We start from the raw sequence: 19,939 nt of genomic DNA on the forward strand, positions 1-19,939 counted from the left end.
CGTCAACTGTACGCGAACCCACGAGATCCGCACGAAGGCACTTGGTGCACGTCAACGTCAAATTCCCGTACTTGCCGCGGTAAAAGTGTAGGAATCGAGTCGAGTGGATAGGTTACCCTCATCCTCGTCTCGACTCGCGGTTTAGAGAGAGCAACGGATACTTCTTCTCGTCCGAACGCTATACACGCGTTCGAGAATGCTCGTGAGGCCACACGAGTAATCAGCAATGGTCGTACGAAAAGGGGCTGGGACGAAAACAAAGACTGCATTGTAGTTGTACGTGGAACTCGAACGCTTGTAGCGACTTCAACAGTTCAAGGAGCAATTATGATTTGATGGCTCTATTGCCTCGGTGTCTGCGCTCTACGGAGGGTCGATCGCGTGCGTCACTCGTGTTTCATAACGAGTGGAAACGTGAAAGAGTCTTTGGTTTATCCAACGACCGATCTTGGAAATGTTGAAGAGGTGAGAACCTAATTCGAGCTTGTCCCGAATGAACTGGAGGTGAAAAGTACAGCTGATGCAGCGTCATGGGAGCGAGCTAACGAATGTCATCAAATTCTTGGAATTACGAACGTTGTTCGGTAAATGAAGACTTAATTACGCGAGTTAAGAGACTATAACAAGGTTCTCTTACTCTTATAACAAAAGGTTTCCAAGTATTTTAAACCATTCGTATCTTCAAGAGCATAAGGGATTCAGTTTATGTTTATCTTTGCTTATTCGACGATCCTCGTATCTACGACGGCAGCCATTTGGGGTATCCGAAAAAGCATCTACCTGTAGGCTGAACAGCTCAATCAGTCGGGGTACCCGATTATATTCCTCTCCGCGACATCATAAAGACGAAGAATTCAGGGAAACGAAGTGCGATAGTTGCTTGGGTGGTCACCGGGGACAAATGGCGCATCACGGTGGCTTTTAGCTAACGAGTGGCGCGTTACGAGAAATAGAAACGCAGGATCGTCGTGTATCGCCGTTTCGACGAATCGTGGTCAGTAGTCGGTGGGCTGTCGATTTGCCACGGGCATTTCTATCGCTTCTAATGTAGCGATACACGCCCCGGCTGTTAACAACTCTTTCCTTCTGCCTGTGAGCGCGCCCGTCGCGTGAAACAAGATAAGGCGAAAAAACGGTGGATAAATAACGAAGGCTACTTCTCGGCCATCCTTCCAGGGGACAGGAATTCCTAAACGACCGGCGGTGTGTCACACCATGCGACGAAAAAAAGAGGCGGCGCGAAAGAGAGAGAGAGCGAGTTGGAACGCGGATGTTTCCGGAACCCGGAGGATGGCCCGTGTTTCCGAGATAAGGCGCCTAAGTTCGGGCATAGTTCGGTAAGTGGCGAAGATAAGAGGGCCGCCGGGACGACTATGTGTGTTCGCTGACCGGGGTAAAACACGCGACAGCCTGTCTCCGGGTAATCGACGCGGCTTGTAATCTTAATTACTCGAAATACCGCGGGAGAATCGCGTAGGTCGGCGTGTATCGATACACGACTGTCGTCTAGCTTCAAGCGAACGAGAAAACTTGTTGAGCGCGAGCTCCGTGAGAAATTTCAGTGTGTGCCACCATGGTATTATCGGGAATGGTTGGATTCGACGACGGGACAGATACACCTGCGTCCCTCTAGTTTCGAGACCTACAAATTGCCTGATATTAGGGACTTTTTTCTCGGTGAAAATTATTGGACGCATTAATTTCACGATACGAGTATCACTAATTGGCTAGTCGAGGAAAATGGAAGACTTAGCCGAGCACGGAAACATTTTTTAAATACTTAACGTATAAAATTATGAGAAAAGAAATATTTGCTCCGATGGAATTTGAACACGTGTCGGAAAGTCAGGTGTCTATTGCATCACGATCGCTTCTACTGGAATAGTATTCAAATGAAATGTGCTTTGACGTTTCAGAATAAAATTATTCATCCTTTTTCCGCGGTTACTTGGAAGATTTCAATTTCAAATTACAGCTCCTCGGGAGGAATAGCCTGCAAAGTGCTGCACGCTATTACGTATCGCAAATGACTTGATAGTAGGAAACAGGACGCATCTGCGTTAAGGATGGAAGGAATATTATCTTCGAGACAACCTTTCCATTCGACTTCTTATTCAAGGAACACGTAAACACGTATGTAGCTTGAAATCTATTAACTCATACGAATATCATATTTAAGGTCCCGAGGGAGTACAATTTTACGATAAACAATCGTGAAGCGAATCGTTAGGCGTGGCCGGGTCGACTGTCGCTCGAGAAATTGTCTTCTCGGTCCTTAATGAACGCAACGTTGCTCGTGTACGCTAATTATCGTGTCCCAGTTATCTTACGCTTGAATTTATAGCAACACTTCTCCGGCTATGATTTACAGCCGTTGTTGTAAAGTAAACTTTGCGTAATTTACGCCCCGAGTAATTCGTTCTGCGAGCACTGTCAACGCGATAACCCGAGGGAAGTAAATAATTAATTTCGTTCCAATCATCGTTAGACTCGCGAGAGCAATTATTGCGAAAACGGTTCGCTCCTTCGCCTCTACACGCGCGATAGGTGCAGTAATAGACGTATCACGGTAGTGTTAACCGATCCATGTGTTTTATATCCAACGCCAAACGCGCTATTATACCGGTTATTTCTGTGCGTATTAAATGATTCACGCTTTCGTCCGAAAGCTGTTCATTTGCATAATATTAGCGCGAGCTGGCTCGACGGTTAATTAATCGCACAGCGGTCGGTGCGGCGGAACTCGAATTCGTTTCAATTCATCGTGCAAACAATTTTGCAATTTCACGCCGTTTTTATAACGTGCAATTTTACTGTCAACGGCGCGTTCGTTCCGAGATCATCGAAACATCGATTTCACGCAAGATGATTCGTCACAGTGTATCATTTTTCTTTGTTAAATGCTCAATAGTGAGTTCAGTTTGCAAAAGACAGAATCGCCGTAGAATCGCGTGTCGCTGCGGCGCAAAGGGTTGAGATCGAAGCAGCATTTTTTTCGTGCAATTTATTCGCATACTTTGGCCGAATCGAGGAGAAAACAATTCCTCGGCGTGGCGTGGATTAGCCGCGAGCGGGCCGATAAATACGAGCCGCGTGTAACGAATCGGGGGTACACGCAATCAAAGAGACGCACACAGGCTTACGGTAGCCCTACAGCGAGCAAGAACTGCTGCCAATAAATCTACGTGGGCGAGATCGCCTCTAAGATTAAAAGTACGCGGCTCGGGAGCATATAAAAGCCCGGGCCCTCGGGAGGGGCCTACGAAAAATTTTCAGTCGCACGAAAGGGCCCCGAGAGGAGACTCCGCTCTCGTTTGCATCCTTCCGGAGCTCGCACTTTACGGGGCGCGAACCAGCTTGTTCCTTTTTCGCGGAGAACATGCGACATCGTGGCTCCGCGAAAAAGAACCACGAGGTAAGATGGATCCCTCGATTAGATGCAGAGCTCAATTAAAGAGAGGACTTTCCGAGACGTCCTTTGCAATGATTTACCGCCATAACTCGTTCGAAAGAATTCGCACAACCTGTGAATTACAGAATTTCGGCACTAGAAAGCTATCAGATATTGTAATGAGTCTTCAAAGCTCATTAGATGATAGTGTTAAACATCTCGTCTCATAGGTAGAACAAAGTTCTAACATCGTGGGGAAGAAGAATGTAGAACTTTGCAGACTGTTTAGTTTTGAAGTCATTGGCCTAGCAGTCTTGGTGGTTGATAACAGAGTGTTTCGTGCTATGGAGAAGAATTAATTGAACGAAGCAAAAAACAGTAACGAACAACGAGTAGGCGTCGACTGTCTGACAATTAACTAGAAAGACTGTTAGCTGCTCGCTGGCAGTGACATCACGGTATTAGATGAGATAATAGGAGGTAAACAAGCGGAAATAACCTGACGGGAGTGCCAGATAAACGATACAGAAGAAAGCAGGCGCGCGATCTATACAACTACTGTAATTGAAATCGATCTCTTTGATCAGAATCTTTGCGCTGTGAAATTAAACATATCCGAGTGATAAATTCATTACGCATTGCAACTTCTATTTGACTTATTCTACCGATATTATCGACGTATCGTGCATCTATCAATAAGCTATCGATAGCTTATCGATAATCGTTAGTAGCATCACCGACACGAGGGCGATTGTCTGCGTCCTGAAAGGTGCGACATCGTAACTTCGCAGAGACAGGAGGTGGAGGCCGAACGAAGCAACGAGGACGATCCTGGAGCGAGGGGTGGAGGGCTGTTGGGACGAGAAAAAGAGAAGAAGAAGCCTCGTTACGTGGTCTGGGATCCCGGGCGTATACGCAATGAGATAACATCGGCCCAATACGAATATACGTGGCCGCGGGCGCGTAACGCGAATTAAAAGGATGACTCAGGTGAGGACGGCGCAGGTTTTCAAGACGCAAGGATATCCTAACGAGCGGTCGATTAAACGACAAAGTCACGGACCGTTCGCCGGCCGATAAATGCCGCTCGCCGCGAGGAAATGAAGTTGTCCGCTCAGTTTTGCGTACAGGGGGACTCTCATCGTCGACGAAACGACGACCAGACGCAGCCATTGCGTTCTAATTGACGCTTTGCAATCGTTTCATAAAGGGGGACCATCATTATTCGAAAAGAAAAAAGGCTTGGGAGTTTCTTTTTAATACGCGGAATGGCCGATGTAAATTCTTTATAAATACATCGAATATCCATAAAAAATCTGTATAGAAAATATGAACATCCTTGTAATGCGTATGCCAGTTTCCAATTGTCTTAAAACAAAGTTTCGTTTTCGTGGACAATTTGAGGGGTTTCATTGAGCAGTCAACGTGTTAGAAAGTTACAGGCAAATATTGTTTGAAGTAGTATTTATGTGATATTTCTTGTCACGAAACGATTCCTTGAGTCCAACGATCACAGTAATTGGTTTTCAGTCATCGTATACACCAGTATCGTGTACAGTAACGTATAAAATTATTTTCTCGTTTTCACTTGTAGTTTACGCTTGGACAAAAATGGAAATACTTTGTATAACGATGTGATCGTTTAAAAACGGAGACTCGGAGATTCTGATCTCGTACGGGACGCCGCGTAGATGCTTCGATCGTGTCAGCTCTGCTTTTCGCGGCAATCGATGTTACAGCGCGCACTTACTTCCGAGAGCGTGCGTGATGTTGCGCTGTCGATCATCGATGGCAAAAATGATGGTGATTTCTGATGGTAATTCACCGCCTCCGGGCGATTTTGTCTGCTTAGCATCCTGCGGGTTGCTTCTCGTGATATTTCGTGCTGATTACAGGAACTGTCGTTCTCGATACGATGATGTTCCTTCATAACGGAGACCTCATTAACTTGATTACGAAGTATACAGTTAAATGACGTATGCAAACACGTTCCGTATGGATTACTGCGGTGGAATTCGTATTTTCAATTTTTCTTTTTACCTCTTACGTTGCAGGAACTTGACAAAATCGTTCCAATGCCACCTCGTACAATTATAATAGTTCCATGATTGTACGCTATTTAGCTACACCTGGACTCGAAGTTTAAAATAACAGTGCGTTCCCCTCTTTTAAAAACGTTGGATTATTTATGGACCATCCCTCAGGCAAACTTCACTTCACACCTTGGGAAATAAAAGAAGCGTTCGAAATGGTCGTCCGTCGAGGATGCAAGCAGACAGTTTTTGCTGTCCAGCAGCAAATGCCACCCACGCGAGTCGCATAGGTGCTTGGCAACGAATCTCGAGCGGAAGCTAGCGGTCCAGGCCCCGATGAAGTCACGACGATTCGCACGGGACGGAGACGTTGCCGCGTCACGAAAGCAGCTCAAGAGCTCGAATTAAGTTCTCTCTGTCCCTTGCGTTTCGTCCGTTCGTTCCTCGCTTTCCGCCTCCCTCGTTCGGCTCGCAGGCTCACGCTGGTACCACGGTCCGTGAGTCGGAGGCGCGATCTCATAATTATTACGTCGCGGAAGATGCGAAGTGACGCGATGATTGCCCCATCGCGAGGCTCCTTTAAAGAGCCCACCATCTCGCGGCGTTCCCTCCGCCCCTTCCCACCCTCCAATTTATCCTCGCATTTCGCAGCGTAATTGCGTCGGTTTCGGCGAGACAATGGCGTTTCGCCGCGAATCAAGGAACGATCTTATCTGTACATGAAACGCGTCGTTCCCCTCCGTACACCGACCCCCCTTCTTCTCTACCAATTGATGATTTATCGCTTTAATAACAGTATCGAAAGCGGCTGCATAGCTTATTACCGATCGTTCATCATTCGCGGGAGGATCTTTCGATTGCTGGAAATAAATTTCAATTTTGTTTTTCTCCACGCGTCCGTTCGACGGTTTCCATCGTCGTCTCGGTCTTCCTGGATTCGCGTGTCAGGATTTGGTCATCAACGCGGTGTAACGACGTCGATGAAGGGCGGAATGAATCTCCTAGCGAATAAAAACACTGTAAAAACGAAGCCTTCGCCATTCATCGATGTAATTAACGGATTTTGATCGCACAATAGTCGAGACGAGGGTCTGTATGGAGCACTCTTCGAGTCAGTAAAGTAGGCGGGGTGGAATTGCTTCTTATCGGCTGTCGTTGAGACATTTAAGTCTTTGGAAAATCGCTTATGCGTCCAATAATAGATTTGCTCTTGCACGTAAATGGGGGAAAGATATGAGACAGTTATGTTTTCATTTGGAGCATATGTGGAAAGACTCGACAACTTTTGTGTGCCCCGATGTACGAGGACACGTCGAGGGTATGGGCGCCAGAAGAAAAAGAGGCGAGGGCCAAGGGGAGCGTCCTCCTCGTTGCACGGTAGAATGCGCCGGTCCGCCATTTTCGTGGCGGCGCAACAGAGGCGTAATAACTGCTGGAATTCATGGTAATGGCGATAATGCGTGCCTGGAACGATGGAGCCCGCAGGGGCTGAAACGAGGAGGAGGGCGAAACGAAGAGGCCCAAGACAGAGGTGGGGCACCCTGCCACGTAGCGGAAACTTACGTATGCCCTCGCGTACGTGTGAACTTGGCCTCACCAGGAGAGAACTGCTCCTCTGATTGGACGAATTCTTTCGACCGGATGTGGAGCTCGGCCTCCGACAACCGAAGGGGCCCTTTCGATCGTTTGTGGTTCGATTTTCTTGGGATTGAAACAACGAAACTTGGTTCTTTTGTCAGCCGTCACGCGGTCTCTTCGAAAATTGATGCAAACGTTGCTGTTAGAGTGTTTTGTTATTTTTATTTTACTTTAAACTACCTGCATTTTTATTACATAGATTCCTCTAGAGAATGTTTTCTATGTACATCCTTGTACAATAGGAATTAGCAGTTATTCGAGACGAAGAGTGGGAGGTATTTCGAATCGATTCTTCCTCAAGCATGACAATACAACTTTGATCTCATCAATCATCAAACGAACAATATGGATCTACGGATTCTTTGAACGAATAAAGATTTCACGTTGCGCACGATTGTCCAACGATTGTCGACGAGTTAAGAAGAAAAGAAATGGATCACGAGAACGATAGCCGAGGGGAGAAGCATAGGAGTGGTCCGCATCTGGGGCTACGATTGGTCGAAACACCCGGGCCGGATGTGGAGGTCGGGCTAAAACGAACCCTTGAATTATCCGTCTTAATTTGTCCGTCACGAGAATTAGCGCGAATCGAATGAAGAACAAGCAGAGCGAGAGAGACGAGGAGATGTTTTACAGGCACGAAGAGCTCGTGGGGCCTCCCATGGCGAGCCCAACTGCTGACCTTCGACCCGGAGGAACCAGCACGCTGAAAGACGCACACCTTGCGTGTTCGTTTCTTTTTTGCGTTTCGACCAGTTCCGTCGTATCGATTATGACATCGTCAACAGCTCCGAGGAACACGACGTTAATGTTCCACGCGACGATACACATTAGCGAGGCGAACGTTCGTTGCGTGTTCTTTTTTCGAAGGCAGCAAGCGAGGCTCGAGGATTGATCGATCGTTTCGCCGGCTCGTTCGCGATCGGGGATAGTCAGCTTTTCGTTATTTAGTATTTGCTTTAGGGATACGTATCTTAACGTTCTATTACCTGTCATCAAAAGCTAATGGGCTGACTCGGCCTGCTCACCTCGTTTGCCCGTAATGGCCGCCCGGTTCGTAACGCCGTCGACTGTATCCCCAGCTGCCTAACCACCGACTTTGAGGCTTTCGTTGTAATGAAATCGCTAACCCTTTTCGTGTGTAAAAAGAGAAGAACAAGAGAGGTATCCCAGGATGGTACGCCAACCGCCCGATAATGGGCATCGTTTCCTCAGTTGTACATCGTTACATCGTGTAATAAACCGATGCAAAAACACGCAGGCTGCAATTTCCGACGGAGATCTCCAAAACACACAATCTCCAGAGGCGTAAGAAAAATTTACGAGTCTTGCACGAAACACGAGATCTCCCCGGTGCATCGTCACGATGGACCAGGGCGTCGACTACTCCGAAGTATCCACCGGACTAGAAAAGCTGTTTGGCGAGCAAACACGCCACAAATACGGTCTAGTGTGTACAGAAGGAATAACCTGGTCCCTAATGTCGCTACCAGCAGCCAGTTTCTCAACCCTTTTCGTGAGTGGTTCGGTTGAAGTGCTTGCAAGGGAAACGTCTTCGAGAAAAAATAATGTCACAAAAGCTGTTAATTTCGAGGAAGGAAATATCGTCGAGTCGTTTGCTTAGGCGGGCACGTAGCGTATTTGAGTCATCGTGCGCGAATGTGACGTTGGAAACGATGAATGCGGAGGCGATGATTACTGCATCGAATCAGAAAAAACATGGACGCGGTGGCAAACACTTACCGAGAGTGCCGTCGAAGGGAAAGGGATGCCTGTCGTTCCTCCACGCCCACGAACACAAATCACAGGTGGTTAGTCCGTCGGTGGTGACACCCTCCTCGGGTAAATAAGGTGGTCTAGGCGGCGGTGGCACGAAGCTCCCTATCACAGCCCAAAGCGAGTCCACGTCGTTCCCTACGCCCGTGTAATACAGCAGTTCTTCCTCGGCTACGCCGGCGAACCAGTCCATGTCGTTAACACTGGGATGAACCGTGTTTGTGCTTGGTGTGCTCGTGCTGGCGACTGTCACCTGCAACGCAAACATTTTTATGAATCGAGAGATAGGGAGAAATGTATTCAATTTAAATGTTATGTTCGTTACACCGAATTATGTACTTCGATATATCGCACAGCATCTCGTGTTCAATGTTTTTAAATCAACTGCCTACGGTTTCTTATACTGTTCGAAAATTTGATTACGTCTATCCCTAATTCCTCAGGATGGTTAACTATGAATCAACGCTTAACAATCCACTCTTCTGTAATCTCAGATTCTTTCAATTCTGATTTTTAATAATTATATTTCACATTGCTTCACACAAGCAATAAATTTAATTATTAAATATGAACGTCGAAACATAAAGTCATAGTTATTTATAAAAAATGTTCCAAACACCGTCAAACCTTTTTAAGCGCTTTAAATCTATTTCGTAGAACTTAATATTACTCTTTAATTTTCTTATTAATTTATCATCTGCCCTGCATTGTTTTCAATGAAATCTTTCGAACGTCAGTTCGCCAATTTCCAGGAAGTAGCCGATTTTGGAAAAGGGATGCCTAACGGGGTTACGTTTCCGTGGAGTACAAACACGCGAACGGTTCCAAATAAACACGGTTAATGGAGCAAACCGTGGAAACACTGGTGTTCTCAATTGGAAGTGCTCGAGCGTCCAGGAAGACAAACTGATGATCGTCTTCCGGCCGTGTTTCGTGAAATGTCGGTTCAAATAGTGTCGAGAATTGTAAAGTATACCGTTCCGACTCGTTCCGTTCTTCGGAGCGGCGCTTTGTGAAGACGGCTCCGTTGTCCTAACTCCTACGACAAACAGTCGAAAACGGTGCGGGCGGCCGCAAACAAATCTTCCGTCCCTCCCCTCTGGGTTCCCCTGTCCCGTTTTCTCTGGCCACTCGGAAGTTTTACGCGCCGGATAAACCTCGATAAACAGTGACAATGCATTCGGTGCATCGTCGACCGAATAACTCGACGAAGCGCGTCCTTGAAGGTGTTGCTTGTAATTGGGACAGCGTACAAAAGAACAATGACGCTGCAGCTTCGAAAATATTCTTTGCGCTGGCCTGCCAACGCGTCATTCTTGCTGCATCGCGATTCATGGGCGGAAGATGCGATCGTTTGGCTCTTTTTCGAGCAACGAGAATGGATCTGGTCAGGCATCTGGGTGTCAGCTTTGTTGTTTCAAAAAATTAAATATGGAAATCAGTGATTTTCGATAGCTTAATCTTTAAATTTGATATAAATACTCTTGTAAACTTATTTTGTTTTCAATTTCTGGTATTAAGAAGAATTGCAAATGTATTTGTAACCGATTGAAACAGTGACTGTTTCGATTCAGATTTAGAGAGTAGACTTTCATCGACATTTAGGTATGTCAGGTATTTTGCTACGGCATCTGTGTGTCCTAAGGCAACCGATGAAACTACCTGTAATACCGAAAAATAGCTGGGAATATTTTTCAAGAGGGTGCCTCTTACTCTCTGTAAGCCTCGAGCATTATTAAGTGCAACAAATTGAGACACAGAAATCCCCGAGGGCTCCCATTCGATAATGGATAACCTTGCGCAAGTTACCGAGATGCATCGTGCGGATGATTATAACGTGATTCTATCCGATTAATGCGGACAACATTGTTGTGCCCCTATACGTAAAACGAACCACCCAGCGAGCACGCTTTAGGGAAGAACGATTTTGTGCGATTTTCTGGTATTGCTACCTACCCACGGAACTGAAATTGCTTCGAAGTAGGTACCGAGGATCTTGCATTAGACTGTGCTCGCCGTGAGCTATAAATTTCACACACGATTTCCCCTAAGTCGAAGAAACGTTCGATGCATAGCGAAGGATTATCTATGTCACGGTTGTTGTTGCTGTTGAAACGTACAAAATATGGGTCCCCGGGGAACCTAGTAATGAGGAATGAATCCATACTATGCGTTCCCATAATTTTCATAACGTTTCTTATGATCATGGAGGCCTGGAAAGATTTATTTCGAAAAGAAACTCATAATTTCACTGCTGAATTGCATTTGATTACACCAAAATTGGTTTGTTTAAAATAGTAAGATGGTTTAATTTAAAATAAAAAGTGTGGATATATTTGTTTAATTTCTGCTGATTAAATATCTCAAGAAGCATTCGATCAATTTTTTACATTGCATTGGACATCGTATAAACGTCTCTTTATATCATAAAGGTAATAAACATCTTCTAAAAAAGAAAGGGCCATCCTAAAGGACATACGTAACATAATTTTAAAATATTTGATACGGAATTATCCTAAAATATTGGACCTTCCGTTAGAGTCGCTGGATTTAAACCTTTGTGGCCGACGGACACCATGCACGTTATAAAAATCACGTATTTCATGAAACAGATGTCCAAAGGCGCAGGCGTGTAGTATCGAAGGTTTATGACACCTACCTGGTATCAGATACAAGAGAACCACTCCTTTATTACCAAGGACTGAATGGGTCGAAAGAAAAATGTAAGCTTCGAGTTTTAATGACTTATAACGCTATCAATATTATCCAATTATCTGTTGAATGAGATTTCTACTATTTACTGTCAAAACATTACGCATGTCAAACCTAACAATAAGTATATTCACCTTGTGTAATACATATAAGTTTTTTTTAAGTAGAAAATCGTAACTAAGATAGAATCTCCATATCATTGATGGTTGGTAGTCGAATAATTATTTACGATAAAAAAAAAAGAATTTGTCGTTGAACACGAATTAGAGTAACAAATTTCACAAAAGGTTCACTTCGTAATAATAAACTCGACCAGCGATTACTACTACAAGTAATTATCTCAGTATGCAACTCGATGATTGCAAGGAGTGACTGGAGTCTCAACGCAAATTCTGCCTCACGAATTGTACGAAACTGACATCGGTTGCAGTCACTCATGCAATCCGGTCTGGAAAATACCAAAAGAGTGCTGGGCACGGCATATCTCGGTGTCCCACAGGACGGGGTGCTTTTGTGTCGAACGAAAGGGGTCCGTGGCCATGATTATGGATGGGCCTTAAGAGCCGATGGGGCCCCGCAGTCGTCGTACAATGGCACGCATTGATCGGCTTAATTACCGTGATATCGGCGTAATTAAAGCTCCGTTGTGTCAGGACCCTTCTCTCGAAGGCGTCGACGAAACCCGTGACTGGACTCCTGGCGTCAGACTCGCGTTCTCCGTCGCCTTTACCTCCGCGTCCTTTTCTTCGTCGCGTCATCGCCGGTCTCTGACCGCTCTGTCACTTTCTCGCGCGGCTTGGCAACGCTCTGTTAATAAGCCATTATCCGCGGGACGACGCGCCTTCGACGAATCGCTGCGTATTCCACGCTTCGGTCGTCTTCAATCGAGTTAAAAAAACGCGCGACTCGTCCCTCGGCCACGGTCACACCGGTCGCAGGAAAAATTTCGATGGAATTTTTAGCGGTCCTCGCCGCACGCTGTGAACGCCTTCTTTAAGGCGCGAGACTGTTGCAAATTAGGAAAGGGGACGAAACTTTTTTATTTGTACCGGGTATAGAATGAAACACCCGAAACGTCTGCCTTGAATAGCTTTGTAAATGACGCGTTGCACGGATTTTGTAGCACTTTAGAGATTGCAATTTATTCTTAAAGGTTAGACACATGGTTAATTAGCCCTTTGCTGTGTAATGACGAATCTGACTCGTAACAAGTTCTTAATTTTAAGTTTCACGATTACGAGGCTACTCACTTGCCATCAAGTACTATATATTAAAATCAATACACTTTTATGTAGGTATTTGTAAAAGAAATCTATTTTTTTCAGTGCTTTTTCCTTGTACGAACAAATTTAAACAAAATTGAATACGTAGGAAAAATTATTTGAAATTAAATCGTACGTCAAGGGGTTAATGTTCGTTATCAAAGTTTTACTATTTAAATTAGATTCAGAACGAAGGTAGCAGCTTCTTCAGTTACTGTAGAATCCAATTACGTAAGAAACGAATGAATTCTCCGATCGACCCAAGTCGACACGTCGAATAATCGAACATCGTCGTCCGCCATTTTCTACACGGGACGGTGTTACGTTTCGAAGTTTTAGAAAATTTATCGAGTTTCCGTCGCTCTTTACAGTGTCAGATCTTCCATAAATCTACCTTAAGAAATTAACGTTGTTCCATAGGATCGATCACAGAATTATTTCGTACGCAAGAATAAAGAAGATCGATACTGTCCGGAAACCTAACCCAAATTCTCGTATCATCTTAATCCGAAGTTCGTGAACATCATTCCGGTAAGTGAACGTAACATTTACTCGGCGTTCCGAATATGCGTGCGATTGCTCGATTAAACCGTAAGTTTTCGAAATTATCGGAGTAGAACCGCCGACACGCGTCAGTCGATAAACCTGTTTAGAAAACGAGAGAAGTTGATTGATTTGCGATTCTATACTATCGTCGTAACGAGCCGCTGGAAAGTGCTAAACCTGCGAGTCACGGCTTTCCGATCTCGTCTTCGGTTTGCTCGTTACGTTCGAACGAAGCGTATCGTTATAATTACGAGGCGTTGGCGTTTACGAGCGAAGGGATGATGCCTCGTACCTGTTAACCCCAACATTCTCTTCGACGGTTCGATCGTTCTCAGGTCAGCTCGCGAGGCACCGAGTCGTTAAAAGATTCGTTAGCTTTGCGTACAATCAGCCAGCGTCGTATTCCCTTACTCTGTTGCTGGCTTGAAATTACATCTTTAACGTGGCGATCACGTCGCATCGAAATTGCGTGCAAACATTATACTCTGCCCAAGTAACAGTACGAACGGTTCGGTATTCGAGATACCTCTTCTGTTTCTCTATCGTGCAACGACACCTTCTGGTAACTTGTTTTTTAAGGGACAAAGGATCCCTCGTAAAATCGAGCCTTTTCCACCGGTCCACGGGACCAGCGCGTCGTCCTTTCCCAAAACCCTTCTCCCCCGACGCGGGATAAATTCCTCGCTCCCGGCTCGAATCCATCTCCGAGAATTACACGGTGGAATTCGCGCCCTCTTTTCGCCGGCCGCTAGCTCCCTGTGTTTCGTCGGGTGCCGCGCTATCCATTTGCAATTCTGACACACTTCGCGGCGCGGCTATAGAGGCGATCGTCCCTGTGTATCGGTGGCTCTCCAACGACCGGAGGAATCTGTCCGCAGTTTGAAGGAGGAAGGTGCCGCGGTAGTGGCGGTAGCGTTGGAATACCAAACGATTCCCGGAAACCGCTTCTGCTCTGGTTCGATTCGCAGCCGGTCTGCCCTTCCCTTCAATTTCGTCTTGTTCGTCGTTCGTGTCGTCGTCGTCGTCGTCGTCTTCGTCGTGAAGAGGTCCCCGGGGCCCCGACGAAAGAGTTTTCGGCGCGATGCACAGCCAGAGGAGGTGGGGGCTGGACTGTGGCGAGGTTTAAGGGGTCGTTAAGAATGGGTTCGAGGGCCAGGGCCGTATATAACGGATAATTGACAGCCGTTCCGAGGCCGCCGTTTACTTTGCATGGACATTGAATCCGCGCGGCAACGGGACGAATGGATGAGCGGACGGACGGACGGACGGACGGATGGACGAAACGAGACGAGAGAGAGACTCGACGTGGGGCCACGAAATTTGGCCGGCATCGACGGAACGCGAGGCAGGAGAAGACCGGCCGGAGGAGATACGAGGAAGCCCGGGGAACGGTTAAGGGAGGCGCGGTGAAAAGGCAAATGCTCGCTCGGTCGGCCTCGTAAATTCTTCAATTCCGATGCTCGGAAAGGCACAAACGCGACCGTGACATGCTACCCTTCCTCCCGGTCCTGCGACCACGGAGTACCGATTCGGGCTTAATTGTCGGCCGCTGGAAAAACGTCCCGAAACCTTCTTGTGCCGGCATCGAAGTCTCCGGGCGTTGCGAGCTCGCTGCCGCTGGAATTGGAATTTTGTTGCGCCGCGGTCGCTCGTTGGGACGACCAACGGGGTTTTTTCTGTTAATTGGCGCGCACGATGCAGTTTCCGGATACTTGAGAATCTTTCGAGATCGTCTATCGTTCGAAGTATTTCACTCTTGACACGTTACTCTTCGACAACACCTTCAATGTTACTCTCGTTTTGAATAGAATATATATTGTACATTCTATACGGCGTGCATTTTATCATTGGTGACAGAGAAACGATTATAATCCAAAATGATCTTATTTCAATGGATATGATATTTGGGAATTTCAATTAGTTACTAATTAATTAACAAAATTGGACAAAATTTGGTATTAAAGTCTGGTTAGTTTTCGATATAGGGGGGAATCTTCAGTTTCCATTGTCTTAAAACTGACCTAGTGACGTAATGTTTACTATTTACTATTTACTTTCTATGTAGGTCAATGACCTCGCGTGCCGATGCCAACAAAGAAAAGTAAACAAAAGCTTCGAACCCTTATATTTCCGGAACTAATTACACTATCGACTTCTACGCCCACTCATTTTAAAGGGCATTTCATCCCCTATTCGATGAACATAACTACTGTTACAATTTATCCTGTCTTCTATATTTAATTTGACATTTACTTCGACGCTACATACCTAAATAAGTTTCAGCAATTCCTATTGACTATACAACTCTAGTCTGCGATAAAACTAGATTATAAAGTATTTATTTAATTGAAAATAACTTTGAATTTATATATTTGATGTAACTAACTAATTGTTTTCTCCGGAATTAACTACGGTATCTACTTGAAACAAAATTCATGTTCAAGGGTGTCTTATCTTCTATCCAATGAAAATTAAAAAATTTGGACGTAGTTTCTCAGTTTTCTGTACGAAGTTACTAAGTATGCACATGCAGAGTAAGACATTATACGAGTCGCAAATACACGATTCATCACCTACGATTAGTATAACGAGTTTTGACAGAACCTACGTGTTCGTGATTTATACACTGAGCGACGTAGCAGGTGTTTTTGGGCAAATAAATACTACTCGCGTGGTTGTTGAGAATGGGATTTATATACCGTGAAGAAAAAAGATTGACGAACTCGCGCGCACCGTAACATTACTCGAATACGTGTTCCGCATTACATACTTGCGTCACGTATAATAAATAAGAATGTACAGTTACAGGAATGACAAGTAGAGCGGTCGCAATGTCCGTGAAAGTACGAAGTCCTCTTCAAATTACGTTGCAAATTACAATCTCCCGCTGTTCGCTATGCGAGACCCCACGCGTGCCTTGATGTACGTAGCGCCGAGCAACTCCCTCGCATTAAGGAGAAGTTGATGAAGTCTTTCGTGCGCGTTTCTACCGAGCGCCTTTTTTCCCCCCTTCGGCGCGTTTCTCACCGTTACGACCGAGCCAATCTGCGCCCCGGAGAAATTCTTTCGCGGCTGCTTCGTTTCGACGCGTCTGACGTAAATCGCCGAGCGTGAACCTGCTTAAGGGGATATTACTATACTGACAGTTTTAAGAAATTGACTTTTTTTTTGCCGATTCTAAAAACATACACGACGGTTTCGAAACAGATGGTCCAACTTTTTCTACTCGACCTAAAGATCATATACTCCCATCAATAAGCGTTTGGACAGCTGACAAACTCAGATAAATAGCGTAAGATAGCTGTTCGAGTAATCCAGCACTTGGCATGGTTTTGTTTAATATTTAGAAAACAGATTGCATTTGACGATATCTGTGAGTTTTATAGAATAATACAATATTATTAATTCCATACTTGGCTTTTGTTTCTAAGCATTTTTGCAGTCGATGACTAAAACTTAATAAGAAATAATTATTACGAATTCACAAATACAGGGACGCAAAAATTCAATTAAATTCGGGGATTAAAACACAAGTTGAATGGATATCGTGTGCCGCGTTAATTGCCGATTTCGGCTGGACGTTAGTATAATTCTTTCCACCGATGTTCGAACGAGATCAAAGGTGAATAAATTCGGAAACGCCGCAGGACATCTGCACTTGCCTCCACGGCTCTGGACGGGGGACAAAGAAAAAAGACGGGGAAAATAAACGACCGGTAACGGGACGACACGCGATCTACCAGAAATATGCATTTCACCGCGGTGTCCGTGGGTTGGACAATATGTTAGCAAGATTGGTATCAGCCGGCAGCGATGGAACCGATTCCGCGAAAGAAGGTTGGCCCGAGTCAGCCAAAGTGACTTGTCAAAAGATTTTTGGCGCTCTTCGAGAGCCAGGTAATCGATCGCGTGGCTTCGGGCAAGGATTTTTCGGATCCACGATCCCCCCGGGTACCTATTTGTCGCCCAGGTCTTTCGATCTTCCTTTCTCTATCGAGGCGAGGACTTGTCAGCTCGTTTGGCTTACACCGGCTTGGAGGCTGAGATAAAATCCAGTGGCGGCTTAGCCTCATAATAGCATCGGTGTGGAACTCGTCGATGGATCGGGACCGAATGTCATAATATTGTGTTACACTCTCGCGGGCAACGATGTAGATCTATCGAGGCAATAGCTATATTCGTTGTGTCAAGGTATTAAATGTACGGGCTCGTATACGATGCAATTTTTGGTACCAGCGGTTGGAAACAAAGTTGCAACGAGGGTAGTCGCAATATGAGCTTATCAAAAATCGTATCGTGTATTGCTATGTTTTAGTCGCGCGATCAGGCTTAACTTGGGAATACCATAAATTAGTTTCCGACTGTGGCAATGCATTACACGCAAAAGGAATAGAACTCATTAGCGCGTCGCGTGCAACGTGTTGATCTTTATTCCTAACAGATAAAACAACCAAATACTACAGAATTTGATTATCACGAACGATAATAAAGGCATGTAATTCGCGATCGTCATCAGTTATAACTAGTTACAAAAGTTGTCAACGAACGCTCGCGTAATAGGACGGGTTGCGACCACTGTGCTTCCTCGAAATAGAAACAAGAAACGCGGAAGGTTCATTTTCATCGTCGTCGATGCAAAAATAGAAATCGATCAAACTTTATAGCGCCCACTTACTTTTCCTTAACCAACACCGATATATTTTGCAATAAATAACGGTTAATTGCTCGAAAAAACATCGATACCCTTCGTCTCGACGAACCGACCGACCAGTCTCCTTCCGGCCGCGGTCGCGCCTCGAAAACCCACCAAACCCGTTAATAAATTTCCCCGTAACGAGTTCGACCGTTTTATCAACGTCCGCGAAAAAAAAGAGAAACGGGACGCGATCAATTCCGCAGAAACGCGAACGACCGACCGGCTCTCGGAGAATTAGCTAACGCGATCGAGAAAGGATCCATCGTCCTTCTTCGACGATCGGCCTCCTCGCCGTAGTCAAACTTGATGAACGCACTATAAACCAGTTCCGCTATGCCTGACTATGAACGGTCGAACGAAGAGCGCACGGGGGAACGCGGAGACGGGCTGGAATAGGAAGAGGTGGACGATGAAGTGGACGAAGAAGAATAGGGACGAGGAAAGGATGAGTGCAGCGTATAGTAAGCACCGCGACTACTTTGTCCGTCTGTATACGTTGAATCATCCGGTCGGTTTCCTTTCACGAGCCGATGGCAGCCGTTCCCGCATCAAGCCCTGTGGTCTCCTCGGAGCAAGCATAATGACTCAATCCGCGATCCACCTTGCCCCCACCCTCTCCACCCAACCACGGGGGAAGAGATCTTCCTTTCACTCACCTCCCCGCCTCTTTCTTCCGATCCCATGGCCTTTATCTTTCTCCCTCGCGCCAATATTATACGCCCGTTCGCGTTCCATGCGAAACTTGGAGACCCTGGACCTGCGGTTTCTCTCGTCACCCTATCCTTTTCGCCCCTCCTTCCTCTCGCTTTTCACTGCCAGCGACCCTCTTCATTTTCGCCATTCAGCTTCCGTACAGTGGTCCCTCGCTATAATGTTCGCCACCTCTTTCCCTCGATAACGTTCGCGTTAGCGAGGGACCACTGTGCACATTCTCTGCTACTTCGTTTCTGGTGAACGTTGTAGTCGAAGGTTCGATGCTAACTAGATGAGCCGAAGTCCGGTAGAACCTGCGGTTTCTCTCTTCACTGTCTTCTTCTGGACGTGGACGATCGTTCTTCGTTTCGATCTTCAACGTCTTGCTCCCCTTGGCGCTGGGATACCAGTTGATGAAGTCATCAATTTTATTTGTTTTTTCTCGTCATTTTCTTTTAGAGATTTATAGTATCTTCACTCCTCACTCTTCTTGTCTCTCTACTTTTTGTTGATTTAGTTCCTACCATTGGATTCAACGATTTTATTTATTTTTTCTCCAGTTCCATCGACATCCTAGCTTGTACATAGTTTAGAACCTAAAATTATCGAAGAAGTCTGTCGGTTTCTCTTGCGTCTGATTCCTTCTAAACATCCTGCATCAATTTCGTTCTACTCTTCACTGTCCTCTTCGTCTTGCCTTTCATTGTCACGAACCTTTTTCATTTCTTCGACCCAACTTGCGTCAGTTTTACTCGTATCACCTCCGGCTTCTTCCTCCCCGAGGCAAACACCGAATACCTTTGGTCCGAGCGGCGCTAACTCGCTCCGTTCGCGTGACGCGGTGCTGTTTGTAATGCTCGAAGACCCCACCCGTGATTACACCTTACGAACCGGGGCCCGCTATGACGAAGGAACCAGGCGACGAGACGCGGAACGTCCCTGAACGACTGGAACGAACGGACGAACGCGTAAGGTCGGTGGCTGATTGCAGGTCGACCGTATCATTTGCGCGAACCGTGTAGAAAATCTGAGATTGCCTGTTACGAGTGTTAACCTTAACGTCAATAACCCAAGTAACCGGCTAAACTTTCCCGTATTTCGTTTAAAAATCTTCAACGCGATTAAGTTCGTTAACAGTCTGTAAGCTGAAACCATGGGAAGCTGAAGAACAGAGTTCGTCTTCACCTAACCC

General features: G+C 45.8%; 1 protein-coding gene across 1 annotated transcript in view; it reads right to left on the reverse strand.

Annotated features, from left to right (window-relative positions):
• LOC122403558 overlaps positions 1–19,939 on the reverse strand; it is a 95,909-nt gene that overhangs the window by 24,074 nt on the left and 51,896 nt on the right. Inside the window, exon 2 of the mRNA XM_043407149.1 lies at positions 8,806–9,091. Within this exon, the coding sequence (XP_043263084.1) occupies positions 8,806–9,091 (286 nt within the window). The remainder of the gene's footprint in view (positions 1–8,805; positions 9,092–19,939) is intronic.

The sequence above is a fragment of the Colletes gigas genome, unplaced genomic scaffold (assembly GCF_013123115.1).
Source record: "Colletes gigas isolate AHSC1104 unplaced genomic scaffold, ASM1312311v1 Colletes_gigas_Sc00060, whole genome shotgun sequence".
Classification (NCBI taxonomy): Eukaryota; Metazoa; Arthropoda; class Insecta; order Hymenoptera; family Colletidae; genus Colletes; species Colletes gigas.